At 44.2% G+C, this 13,920-nt stretch overlaps 1 protein-coding gene across 4 annotated transcripts in view; it reads right to left on the reverse strand.

The window, feature by feature from the left end:
* LOC139534179 (striatin-interacting protein 1 homolog) overlaps positions 1-13,788 on the reverse strand; it is a 38,753-nt gene extending 24,965 nt beyond the window's left edge. The window contains exons 1-5 of one of the 4 annotated variants that reach the window (XM_071333055.1): positions 13,639-13,788; positions 6,651-6,720; positions 5,459-5,533; positions 1,926-2,060; positions 1,566-1,686 (exon numbers count right to left, since the gene is read on the reverse strand). In XM_071333055.1, coding sequence (XP_071189156.1) covers positions 1,566-1,686; positions 1,926-2,060; positions 5,459-5,533; positions 6,651-6,720; positions 13,639-13,659 — 422 coding nt within the window. In that variant the 5' untranslated portion in view covers positions 13,660-13,788. Of the gene's footprint in view, positions 1-1,565; positions 1,687-1,925; positions 2,061-5,458; positions 5,534-6,650; positions 6,721-6,851; positions 7,039-13,542 lie in introns of those variants that run through there. The other 3 variants (XM_071333052.1, XM_071333053.1, XM_071333054.1) reach the window with 3 other exon arrangements.
* Between the last annotated feature and the right edge of the window lie 132 nt (positions 13,789-13,920).

Raw genomic sequence — 13,920 nt, forward strand, 5'->3', positions numbered from 1 at the left:
GAAGAGTAGCTGCTGCTTTTGCAACAGCTAATGGAGATCCCAATAAAATACCAAATCAGCACCATCTCTACCAGCAACTACCTACAGCATTCCTACTAGGCAGATTAGTCAATGGCTGGGGGTGGTAGAGACCTAAAGGACTGAGGCAGCAGTAGATTCGTCACTAGGGAGAGGAGGAACCTCAGGCAGGAAGGACACAGAGGAGTTGACTCCGGAGGAGAGAGGAACAGTGGGTAATGCTTATGTGATGCCCTTTCTGTGGAAGAGCTGTTTGAAAAGCCCACCTGAAATTGTACAGTGTACAAAACATTATGAACACCTGGTCTTTCCATGACAGACTGACCAGATGAATCCAGGTGAAAGCTATGATCCCTTATTGAAGTCACTTGTTACATCCACTTCAAATCAGTGTAGATGAAGGGGAGGAGACAGGTTAAATAATGATTTTTAAGCTTTGAGACAATTGAGACATTGATTGTGTATGTGTACCATTCAGAGGGTGAATGGGCAAGATACAATATTTAAACGCCTTTGAACGGGGTATGGTAGTAGGTGCCAGGCGCACCGGTTTATGTCAAGAACTGCAACGCCGCTTGGTTTTTCCAAGCGTGTGTATCAAGAATGGTACACCACCCAAAGGACATGCAGCCAACCTGACAACTTTGGGAAGCTTTCTCCTACTGTATCTCTTTCCCCTATTGTATCTTTCTCCTACTGTATCTATTTCCCCTATTGTATCTTTCTCCTACTGTATCTCTTTCCTCGTATCTTTCTCCTACTGTATCTCTTTCCTCGTATCTTTCTCCTACTGTATCTCTTTCCTCGTATCTTTCTCCTACTGTATCTCTTTCCTCGTATCTTTCTCCTACTGTATCTCTTTCCTCGTATCTTTCTCCTACTGTATCTCTTTCCTCGTATCTTTCCCTTACTGTATCTCTTTCTCCAACTCCAGCGAACAACTAATGAGAGTGAATGCTACTGTGTACCATCCCTGTAGCATTAAAGGCCCAGTGCAGTCAAACACGTGATTTCCCTGTGTTTTATATACATTTCCAACCTATGAGGTTGGAATAATAATGTGAAAAATAAAAATAATAGTGTAAGAGTTGTTTAAAAAGGCTGCCTGAAATTTCAGCTTGTTTTGGTGGGATGGAATTTAGGCCTGCCTGGTGACATCAATAGACCAATAAGAAAGATTTCCAAACCTCTCTGCCAATAACAGCTAGATTTCAGTTTTCCCCTCCCCACTCAGACAACTCCCAGACAGTCCTAGCAAAATTCTTGCTTGAGAAATTGTTCTTTGCTAAGAAATTATTTTTAACTAGTTTCCTTTTGACCATTTTAATTGAAAACAATAACAGTAAGGTACTTAATTGTCACCCTGTAAATGATTTGATATTGAGATAAAGAAAACAGCTGTATTGGACCATTAATCAAGGAGGAGGTAAGCGCTAACCACAGTGGTGCTAACGCTTGTTGAGAAACATAATAATACATTCATTACGAGACATTGTGGCTGTTGTGGTAGCGTTACGGTGCGATTGTAGTAATGTTGTCCTACTCACTCTATCTCCATGCTCAGCAGCTCCAGGAGAGCGGTGAATATGCCCATGTCATACAGCAGGAACACATTGTGGCGAGACCAGTGGATCACGTCCGCATCCGTGTCACACTCATCAAACACCCCTGGGGAACGCCACACGTAGCCTTCAACAGATGCTCACTCACCACACAACACTCTCAACGGACTCTGAAGGACTCAAGCATAAATAGTGTACATGTCCTCTGTTTCATAAGAAAATGTTGGTCAGAGAAATCGCAAGGGAAATATTTAAATATTCCCTTAATCTCCTAGATGCATGTCAAAATTTGCTACACTCAAAGCAAATTATCTTGTAGTGTGCAGTGACGGTGATGATGATTACCCTGTGCCAGGTAGAGGATGGCCCGGGCCACCTTCAGCCTCTTGTCCCGGTCAGTGACCTCCAGAGCATCTAGTAGTCTCATCACATAGGCCTTCTGCTGCTCCTGACCCAGCTCAATCCACCTCCTCCCCCGCACTGCAGAGAGACAGGGACAGAGTGAAAGAGACCAGGTGAGTCTTGGTGACTTTGTGTGACCTTGTGACTCTGAGCTTGTACGTCTGTCACTCTATCTATTCACTTACTTCTCCCATTCCCTCTCTCTCTCCCTCCCTCCCTCCCTCTCTCTCTCTCCCTTTCACACGTGAAAAAGATTGGCTGGGATCAGCTCTGGTCATTAAACTCACACTGACCCAGGAGCAGCTAGTGGTCTCAGAGTCAAAGTGACCTGGCTTCAGCTCACATGCATGGTCACAGCAGGCTATTTCAGCCCTGGCCAGGTATAGCAGTACACACACTGATCACCCACTGTGAACGCGCACTAAAGAGAAAAGAATGCCAGGATCCAACATCAAGGCAACAACACCTTTTACTTCTAGGCTATGAGCGATGGATTCCTAAAAGTGTGGAGTAGTGTATAAATAGGACTGTTTCTGACCTTTATTTTTTACCTCAACTCTTGGGATTCTTGTAGGACATCGTGATCAATGGAATTGAAATAGCTAGTCAGTTCCCCTCTTTTAGTAGACATATTCTGACATGTAGTGCCTCCAGAAAATATTCATACGTATTCCACACTTTGTTGTGTTACAGCCTGAATCCAAAATGTATTTTAAAAAAAATGTATTACCCATCTACACACACTGCTTCATAGTGACAAAGTGAAACTATTATTTATTTGTTTATTTTTGCAAACGTATCGAAAGTGAAATACAGAATTATCACATTTAAATACATTTACATAACTGTGAGTCTTTCTGGGTATGTGTCTAAGAGCTTTGCATACCTAGATTGTACAATATTTGCACATTATTTTTAGTTAAAAAAATTCAAGCTCTGTCATGTTGGTTGTTGATCATTGCAAGACAGCCAGTCTTGCCATAGACTTTCAAGTTGCTATAGGTCTAAACTGTAACAAGGCCACTCAGGGACATTCAATGCCGTCTTGGTGACTAACTCCAGTATATATTTGGCCTTATGTTTTAGGTTATTGTCCTGCTGAAAGGTGAATTTGTCTCCCAGTGTCCAGTGGAAAGCAGACTGAATCAAGTTTTACTCTAGGATTTTTATTCAGTTTCTTTACATCCCCTTCAAAAAAATACTCTAGTCCTTGACAAGCATATCCATAACATGATGCAGCCACCACCATGCTTGAAAATATGAAGAGTGGTACTCAGTGATGTGTCCATCCATCCATCCATCCTCAGTTTCCTCTTATCACACAGCCTTTAATCTCTGTAACTGTTTTAAAGTTACCATTGGCCTCATGGTGAAATTCTTGAGTGGTTTCCTTCCTCTCCGGCAACTAAGTTAGGAAGGAGGCCTGTATTTTTGCAGAGACTGAGTGCATTGATACACCATCCAAAGTAATTAATAACATCACCGTGCTCAAAGGGATATTCAATGTCTGCTTTAAAAAAAATATATATATATTTTTTTACCAATAGGTGACCTTCTTTGCGAGGCATTGGAAAACCTCCCTAGTCTTTGTGGTTGAATCTGTGTTTGAAATTCACTGCTGGGCCTGAAATATAATTTTATTCGTGAGTAACAGAGATGAGGTAGTCATTCAAAAATCATGTTAACACTATTATTATACATACAACTTGTGACATGTTAAGCAAATTTTTACACCTGAACGTATTTAGGCTTGCCATAATAAAGGGTCTGAATACTTATTGACTCAAGACATTTCAGCTTTTCATTTTTAATTCATTTGTAAAAATGTCTAAAAACATAATTCCACTTTGACATGGCGTATTGTGTGTAGGACTGTGACACAAAATCAACTTTTAATCCATTTTAAATTCAGGCTGTAACACAACAAAATTTGGAAAACGTGAGGGGGTGTGAATACTTGCTGAAAGCACTTGAACTCTTTGACAAAACTTCCCTGTATAAAGTTCATCCCATGTAACTTTTAATGCGCAGCTCTGATAAGTGCTCTGATAATGTCATTATGGTAAAAGTACTCGGAGAGTAGCGACGCAGATGACATGGGTGCATACAGATTTAGCAGTGATGGAAAGTGGCAGTCTGGCAGATGTGTTAAAACATTGATGAGGGCCCCGTCACCGTTTGACATATTTTAAACCCCAGATACAGAGAGACAGCACATCTCCTATCTCTCTCTGCAGCACAGACAGCCAGCCAAGCTTTCCACTGATCCATCGATTCATTCCTATTGGCTTTAGGGAAACAGAGTAGGGAAGAACAAGACCTAGCCTAGCTCTCTTAAGTCATGTAATGTGCTGCAGCTGAAACAAAGTTGCCCTTTGGGGACAATAAATCTCTGTGGAACTGAATGCCTGGCGCTACACATGATGTATTATTACTCATTATGAACCTTCCTTACTCCGCTTACTCCGCTTACTTCCGAAGCGGAGTAAGAATACAACCACATTTTACAGTACAGCAACGAACTGGGCAGAGTTTCAGAGAATGTGAGAGGGGTTGAATGAGTATGGAGATTAGATCAGCAAAATGGACACGGTCCAATTCATCCGGTCAATATGATTCACATTAGGAGATGAAACTAAATCGACCGGCTGTTTAATAACAATGCTCATGATACGGAACAGTTGGTCACAGTAGTCGGCTACGGCTGTGGTTTTGCAGCGTATAGATAAGGCAGCTCTGTTTGTCGTGGCGCTAAGAGAGACAACGGCTGCAGAGCAGAGTTTGGCAAGATGTGTGTGTTCCTGTATGTGTGTGTGTGTCACCTTCTCCCAAAACCTCTTGCTGAAAGTGTCTGGTTAGAACAAGCAATCACACACACACACACACACACACACACACACACACACACACACACACACACACACACACACACACACACACACACACACACACACACACACACACACACACACACACACACACACACACACACACACACACACACACACACCACTGTGCAGAACAATTCCTTCTCTCCCTCTGAACCACTCACAGAAAAAGGGAAACGTTACACCTGGGAGCAGTCAATTAATCAGCTCCCTCGACCCTCTATCCCTTTCCCTCTGTCCTTCTCCCTCTTTCACCCCCTCTCTCTATCAGACTTTCTTTTTCCAGACGATTACCAAGACGGGAATCCATTTCATTACACTTCTACATTCTCTCTCTCTCTCTCTCTCTCTGTGTGTAAACACTAGAATAACAGGCAAACACAGAGGGTATGCAAACAAACAGTGTGTTCAAGGTGAGTCAGAAAGCCCTTTGGCACACTCACTGCTTTAGAAAAAAATTAACACGCGCACACACACACAACCGCACACGCACACACACAACCGCACACGCACACACACATTATGACAGGCATGTAGTGTTGGCTGGAAAGACAAAACCGCCACTGACAGACAGGAAGTTAACAGTACCATGGCTCCTGAAATCCTCCTCAAAGTAGTCCCTGTTGAGGGCGAACTCGGGCTCCTCCGTGTAACTGTATATCTCTGTGGACAAACAGGGGACAGGGGAACCATCAGACAGACAGGATGACATATAGTACTGTACTGAAGGATTCAACAGAGGTAATGTCATGAAAGACATCACGGGGTATACTGTAGTGGAAGCCCTGTATGGCTCAGTCGGTAAAGCATGGCACTCACAGTGCCAGGATTGTGGGTTTGATTCCTGGGGCCACACATTTGTCAGATTTATGAACGCAATGTGACTAGGTCGCTTTGGATAAAAGTATCTGCTAAATTGCATATATTATAATTTATGGTCTCCCGAGTGGCGCAGCGGTCTAAGGCACTGCATCTCCGTGCAAGAGGTGTCACTACAGTCCCTGGTTGGAATCCAGGCTGTATCACATACGGCCGTGATTGGGAGTCGCATAAGGCGGCGCACAATTGGCACAGCATCGTCCAGGTTTGGCCAGGGTAAGCCGTCATTGTAATTAAGAATTTGTTCTTAACTGACTTGCCTAGTTAATTAAAAGGTTAAATCAAAAAATAAAATAAATATAAGCCAACTGTTTCATTAAGTCCCTTTCATAAAAAAATATATTTTGGCTCCCAGTTATCCTTTCTGTAGAGTGTTTCTATTAGATTCATGACATCGCTGACTAATCCTTCTTCAGCGAGTACACAGTAGTTAAATCTCAACAGTCACTACAGCCTGGAGGAACAGTCACAAGAGAGCAACTGTAGTGTCTGTGTTTGTGTAAGCTAATGTCTCAGCGGTACTAGCTACCTAACCAAAGCAGCTGCATTCAACAAGGGAAAACTATGATCTTGCATTAAATCAATCACATGTAGCTGCTGACAGTGCAGCACTGTACTACACTATACTGTAGCACATTTTGTTGCAGTGACTAGCTTCTGGTTATGAACAGAACATAAGACGGAGCATATCCCTTGTGGGTATACTTGAACAGCAGTGATCACCAATTCTGCTGGAAAGCTACAGTGGTTGCCTTGCATGATTTTGCTCCAGCAACTGTTTCAACTAATCAACTGGACTTGATAATTAGTTGAATAAGGTGTTTTGCGGAACAAAAGCTCGCCCAGTAGCTGCCCAGGGTCTCTGGTTGGTGACCGCTGGGTTAGGGTGTAAAGACCTTACCTGAGAGTTCAGTGGTCAGGCTGTCTGTGTCCCCATACTCAAACTCCAGGTTAGGGGACTCCATGGAGCTCTGAAAACAGAAAACACTGAAGTCTAGGCAGAACCGCACATGGAAATGAAGGCGCACACACACACAGTACATCCGTGGTTATAATTCCTTTATAACCTCAGAAATCACACAGTTCAGGTTCCTCCACTCACTGTTCTTCCTTCTCGGATGGGTGACCACATTTGTTGAGCTTTCTTTTCCGCATGGCTATGCAAAGACAGGCGACAGTCAGAGTGGAAAAACTGAACGAGAGGGACGCAGGAGTCAACATGCCCTACATTTCAGAGTGGGTTAACGTACGTATCCAGTTAAGGGTCTTTGATGCCGCTCTGACATTAGCCTCACCCCATGATTACTGCTTGCCCTCTGGGCATTTTACTACAGGACCCCATAGTACACACACACACACACACTCTCAAACACAGTACGTACACACACACACAGCATGGCGGGAATAAGGACAGAGACCGAGCCCACCTCTGCTAGCCGTCATAGTTGCTAAAAGCATTATTTTCCCAGGTTGAGACAGACTGATACAGTATGCACGATCACACCAGTTATCAAAGCACCGCGAAACAACAACATTCACATACTGCCAGCCAATACAAAAGACCGTAGCACTTGGATAGAGACAGACGAGACTTTGAAATAGGTTAAGGACCGCCGTTGGTCAGCCTTGAGCGAGTGTCTCAGCAGCAATTTAGTGAGAGAGAAAATGACAGCGAATCACGGTCCTTAAATGGCATGTGTCAGTGGCTGAAGTGCGAGGACTGTCTGTAGTTATTTTTCATGCATCCTACCACAGAAGGGCAGCAGTAGTCAGGGATAGGCTAACATCTGTAATTCATTGGAACCTGGAGCACCCAAAGCCTCAGAAAATGTCTGTCAGATTAGGTTGAGATTCAATAGGAGGGATGGAAAATGTACGAATCGCTTGGCCTAATGACTTGTTCATTTAAATTACATTGGGCCCAGATCCCACTCCAGATGGAGACTTGTTGTGTATTGTGAGGTGGTTTTCAGTTCCAAACACCATTTGAGAGCTAAGACGTACTAGAGCGAAATAAACTCAGCAAAAAAAAGAAACGTCCTCTCACTGTCAACTGCGTTTATTTTCAGAATACTTAACATGTGTAAATATTTGTATGAACATAACAAGTTTCAACAACTGAGACATAAACTGAACAAGTTCCACAGACATGTGACTAACAGAAATTGAATAATGTGTTCCTGAACAAAGGGGGGTCAAAATCAAAAGTAACAGTCAGTATCTAGTGTGGCCACCAGCTGCATTAAGTACTGCAGTGCATCTCCTCCTCATGGACTGCACCAGATTTGCCAGTTCTTGCTGTGAGATGTTACCCCACTCTTCCACCAAGGCACCTGCAAGTTCCCAAATTTTTTTGGAGGGAATGGCCCTAGCCCTCACCCTCCGATCCAACAGGTCCCAGACATGCTCAATGGGATTGAGATCCGTACTCTTCGCTGGCCATGGCAGAACACTGACATTCCTGTCTTGCAGGAAATCACACACAGAATGAGCAGTATGGCTGGTGGAATTGTCATGCTGGAGGGTCATGTCAGGATGAGCCTGCAGGAAGGGTACCACATGAGGGAGGAGGATGTCTTCCCTGTAACGCACAGCGTTGAGATTGCCTGCAATGACAACAAGCTCAGTCCGATGATGCTGTGACACACCGCCCAGACCATGATGGACTCTCCACCTCGAAATCGATCCCGCTCCAGAGCTCAGGCCTCGGTGTAACGCTCATTCCTTCGACGATAAACGCGTATTCGACCATCAACCCTGGTGAGACAAAACCGCGACTCGTCATTTATGAGCACTTTTTGCCAGTCCTGTCTGGTTCAGCGATGGTGGGTTTGTGCCCATAGGCGACGTTGTTGCTGGTGACGTCCGGTGAGGACTTGCCTTACAACAGGCCTACAAGCCCTCAGTCCAGCCTGTTTCAGCCTATTGCGGACAGTCTGAGCACTGATGGAGGGATTGTGCGGTCCTGGTGTAACTTGGGCAGTTGTTGTACCTGTCTCGCAGGTGTGATGTTTAGATGTACCAATCCTGTGCAGGTGTTGTTACACGTGGTCTGCCACTGCAAGGACGATCAGCTGTCCGTCCTGTCTCCTTGTAGCGCCGTCTTAGGCATCTCACAGTACCGACATTGCAATTTATTGCCCTGGCCACATCTGCAGTCCTCATGCCTCCTTGCAGCATGCCTAAGGCACATTCACGCAGATGAGCAGGGACCCTGGGCAACTTTCTGTTGGTGTTTTTCAGAGTCAGTAGAAAGAACTCTTTAGTGTCCTAAGTCTTCATAACTGTGACCTTAATTGCCTACTGTCTGTAAGCTGTTAGTGTCTTAACGACCGTTCCACAGGTGCACGTTCATTAATTGTTTATGGTTCATTGAACAAGCATGGGAAACAGTGTTAAAACCCTTTACAATGAAGGTCTGTGAAGTTATTTGGATTTTTACAAATTATCGTTGAAAGACAGGGTCCTGAAAAAGGTATGTTTATTTTTTTGCTGAGTTTACATGTGATATGAGTAATGTAAGATATGTAAACATTATTAAAGTGGCATTATTTAAAGTGACTAGTTATCCATTTATTAGTGTCCAGTGATTGGGTAACAATATCAGCAGCAGCCTCTCTGAGTTAATGATTTCTGTTTAGCAGTCTGATGACCTTGAGATAGAAGCTGTTTTTCAATCTCTCGGTCGTAGCTTTGATGCACCTGTACTGACCTCCCCTTCTGGATGATAGAGGTGTGAACAGGTAGTGGCTCAGGTGGTTGTTGTCCTTGATGATCTTTTTGGCCTTCCTGTGACATCGGGTGTTGTAGGTGTCATGGAAGGCAGGTAGTTTGCCCCCGCAGATGCGTTGTGTAGACTGCACCACCCTCTGGAGAGCCTTGAGTTTGAGGGCGGTGCAGTTGCCGTACCAGGCTGTGATACAGCCCGACAGGATGCTTTCGATTGTGCATCTGTAAAGGTTTGTCAGTGTTTTGGGTGACAAGCCAAATTTCTTCAGCCTCCTGAGGTTGAAGAGGCGGTGTTGCGCCTTCTTCACCACTGTGTGGGTGGACCATTTCAGTTTGTCTGTGATGTGTACACCCAGGAACTTAAAACTTTCCAACTTCTCCACTGCTGTCCCATTGATGTGGATAGGGGGGTGCTCCCTCTGCTGTTTCCTGAAGTCCACAATCATCTCCTTTGTTTTGTTGACGTTGAGTGAGAGGTTGTTTTCCTGACTCGAGTGCCCTCACCTCCTACCTGTAGGCTGTCTCGTCATTGTTGGTGATCAGGCCCTTTACTGTTGTGTCGTCTGCAAACTTGATTATTGAGTTGGATGCCTGCATGGCCACGCAGTCGTGGGTAACAAGGAATACAGGAGAGGGCTGAACACACACCCTTGTGGGGCCCCAGTGTTGAGGGTCAGCGAAGTGGAGATGTTGTTTCCTACCTTCACCACCTGGTGGCAGCCCATCAGAAAGTCCAAGACCCAGTTGCACAGGGCGTGGTTGAGACCCAGGGCCTCCAGCTTGATGATGAGCTTGGAGGGTACTATGGTGTTGAATGCTGAGCTCTAGTCAATAAACAGCATTCTTACATAGGTATTATTTTTGTCCAGATGGGATAGGGCAGTGTGCAGTGTGATGGCTATTGCGTCATCTGTGGACCTATTGGGGCGGTATGCAAACTGAAGTGGGTCTAAGGTGGCCGGTAACGTGGTGGTTATATGATCCTTGACTAGCCTCTCAAAGCACTTCATGATGACAGAAGTGAGTGCTATGGGGTGGTAGTCATTTAGTTCAATTATCTTTGCCTTCTTGGGTACAGGAACAATGGTGGCCATCTTGAAGCATTTGGGGAAGCAGACTGGGATAGGGAGTGATTGAATATGTCTGTAAACACACCAGCCAGCTGGTCTGCGCATGCTCTGAGGACGCGGCTAGGGATGCCGTCTGGGCCAGCAGCCTTGCGAGGTTAACAAGTTTAAAAGTTTTACTCACATCAGCCACTGAGAAGGAGAGGGGGGGACCGCAGTCTTTGTTAGCGAGCCGCAAGGGTGGCACTGTATTATCCTCAAATCAGGCAAAGAAGGTGTTTAGTTTGTCTTGAAGCAAGACATCGGTGTCCGTGACATGGCTGTTTTTGTTTTTGTAGTCCGTGATTTCCTGTAGACCCTGCCACATGTCTCGTGCCCGAGCCGTTGAATTACGACTCCACCTTGTCCCTGTACCGGCATTTCGCTTGTTTGATTGCCTTGCGGAGCGAATAACTACACTGTTTATATTCAGCCATATTTCCAGATGGCTATGATCGGCTATGAAAAGCCAACTGACATTTACTCCTGAGGTGCTGACCTGTTGCACACTTGACAACCCCTGTGATTATTATTATTTAACCCTGCTGGTCATCTATGAACATTTGAACATCTTGGCCATGTTCTGTTATAATCTCCACCTGGCATAGCCAGAAGAGGACTGGCCACCCCTCATAGCCTGGTTCCTCTCTAGGTTTCTTCCTAGGTTCTGGCCTTTCTAGGGAGTTTTTCCTAGCCACCGTGCTTCTACACCTGCATTGCTTGCTGTTTGGGGTTTTAGGCTGGGTTTCTGTACAGCACTTTGTGACATCAGCTGATGTAAGAAGGGCTTTATAAATACATTTGACAGATTTTTATGTCTTCACTACTTTTCTACAATGTAGAAAATAGTGAAAATAAAGAAAAACCCTTGAATGAGTAGGTGTATCCAAACTTTGGACTGGTACTGTAGAGATAGATTATCTTAATTACCTCGACTAACCCGTGCCCCCGCTCAATGACTCTGTACCGGTACCCCCTGTATATAGCCTCGTTACTGTTATTTTATTGTTGCTCTTTAATTATTTGTTATTTTTCTATGTTCTTATTTATTTATTTATTTACTTCGGTTCATTTTAGTAAATACTTTCTTAAAACTGCGTTGTTGGTTAACGGCTTGTAAGTAAGCATTTCACTGTACGGTCTACACCTGTTGTATTCGGCGCATGTGACAAATAACATTTGATTTGATTTGATTAGAAACCACATCTTAACTTCAGCTCACGATTGTTTGATTGGGATAATAATTAAACACAGGCATCAATCCTAGTGTCTGATTGGCTTAGTCCCCCGCAGAGGAGATGAGAGGATGCCAGAAGGTTGTGTCTGTTGCACGGGGAAACTAAGGTTTGTGTTGTTACTGCTCTCAATAGAGCATGTTTGTTTGAAGGAGAGTGGGGAATTTGGTCTCTCTCACTCGGCTACCCATTGGCATCAACAATTCTCTCTCTCCCCCCACCCCCTCCAGCTTGCTATGAACACTACCCTTCCTTCCACACTGGCACAGTGAACCCTGCGCTCCACCGTCAGTGTGTGCAAACACTGGGCATCCCGTCAAAATCCCCACCAGCCCCCATCCCCCCTCTTCTCATATAAGCATATGTTAAAAATAACCTATGACCGAAGCCAGCCAGCCAGCCAAGCCAATGGGCCAATGCAATAATCAACTCTAACACAGATCACATGAGGAATAGCCTGGACAAAGCAATAGAATTAAGTGGAACGATCATATCTCATATCGGCTATGATGACTTTGGCGTACATTGTGTGGCTTGAGCACTGAACGGAGTCTTTGCTACTTGACTACACCGAGTTCTGTTTACAGACGCATTAGCCTGCTTTAAAGAAGCCATTGGTAAAGAAATGAGCCAACTGGATCCTTTAGATTTCACCAGTGTGGAGATGAGGTTTCATGTGTTTATTTCATGCCCGTCAACCAGCATTGAACCCCCCCCCCCCCACCACACACCTCTGTCCTGGAAAGCTTGAGGCTGGAGGGGAAATATGCTCTAGTTCCTTTTTTTTATTTATTTTCATTTTCCCCCCACCATATAATATGCCCAACAAACACGATCCAGGATATGTTTGGTGTGATTTCACTGGATAGATGTAGGTTACCCACCACCACAGTTCACCCACTAGCAGGGCTAGGCAACCTAGTCTGGATCTGGGTTACACTGCCAAGACATGAATCCAAAATGCAATTGATTTGTTTTAATTTTTAATGGCTGAATGAATGAGTTATGAGAACAACTATATACGGTAGCCTAGTAGTATGGAGCATAATGTCAAGCATGTTTACTTGAAAGCAACTATAGGCAATAGTGGAACAATATAATTAGAGAAACATTTTGAAAACCGATTAGTGTGTTTAATGAAAAATATCCAGTTAGTAATTACATCTTAATATGTAATAATTGAGAAACTAGCTAATAGCCTATGCCTTATTCTATCAATTTCAAATCCACTCTTCTGCACTGACAAATAAATGCAATTCAAAAAATGTATTGATTCACACACTGGCATATCTACATATAGGCTGCTGCCAGAGCATATGGGACAAATAAGTACACACCGAATGATTTCTTCTTCTTATTATATCCCCAACATCAATACTGTGTACATAAACCTACTGTATATTTGCCAATCTGACACCGGTCTACGATGTCATGCACAAATGCACAGGCGGTAGCTGCAAGATAAGATTCGACCACAAAACGTACTGGACATTGACAGTCACATTAGCTACCTGTATTTGCCACGCTCAGAATTAACCATAAACTTACGGTATTTATAGCATCCACTTGCTCTGTCACCAAAATAACAACCTGGGCTGCATGCTTTCAAAAGCGGCTCTGTAGCAAAAGGGCATTTAAAGCTTAAAGCTCCCCAGCAACAACAACCCACACGGACATGGACCCCTCTTTACTGGCTCAACGAGTAGCTACAAACTGGCTTTACCTCCCAATCCTTCAGCAAATTCATGAACACATATCTCCCATTCGGCAGAGGCCTTTGTTTGTTGCAGTTGTTGTTAATGTTATTAATGATAGGTACCTCCATTTCGTCTGCCTGCATCTTTCTGTGTTGGTTCGTTCACTTTTTCTGCAGCTCGTGCATTCCGGTAAGGTTCGAGCCTGACAAATTGTAACAGATTTCAGTATTCCAAGTTCAGGAAACCCGTCCCCGTTAGTGTGATTGGTTGACTGGACGCCAGAGAGGGCGGGGTTAACTTGTACTGTAAATGGTGACTGGCGGGTTGGTCTTACCCGCGAGTGAATCCGTGGAGTAGAGTATGCGAGTGTTCTAATGCGGTCAATGAATTGGTGCTGATGTTGA

Source organism: Salvelinus alpinus, chromosome 11 (assembly GCF_045679555.1).
Source record: "Salvelinus alpinus chromosome 11, SLU_Salpinus.1, whole genome shotgun sequence".
Lineage (NCBI taxonomy): Eukaryota > Metazoa > Chordata > Actinopteri > Salmoniformes > Salmonidae > Salvelinus > Salvelinus alpinus.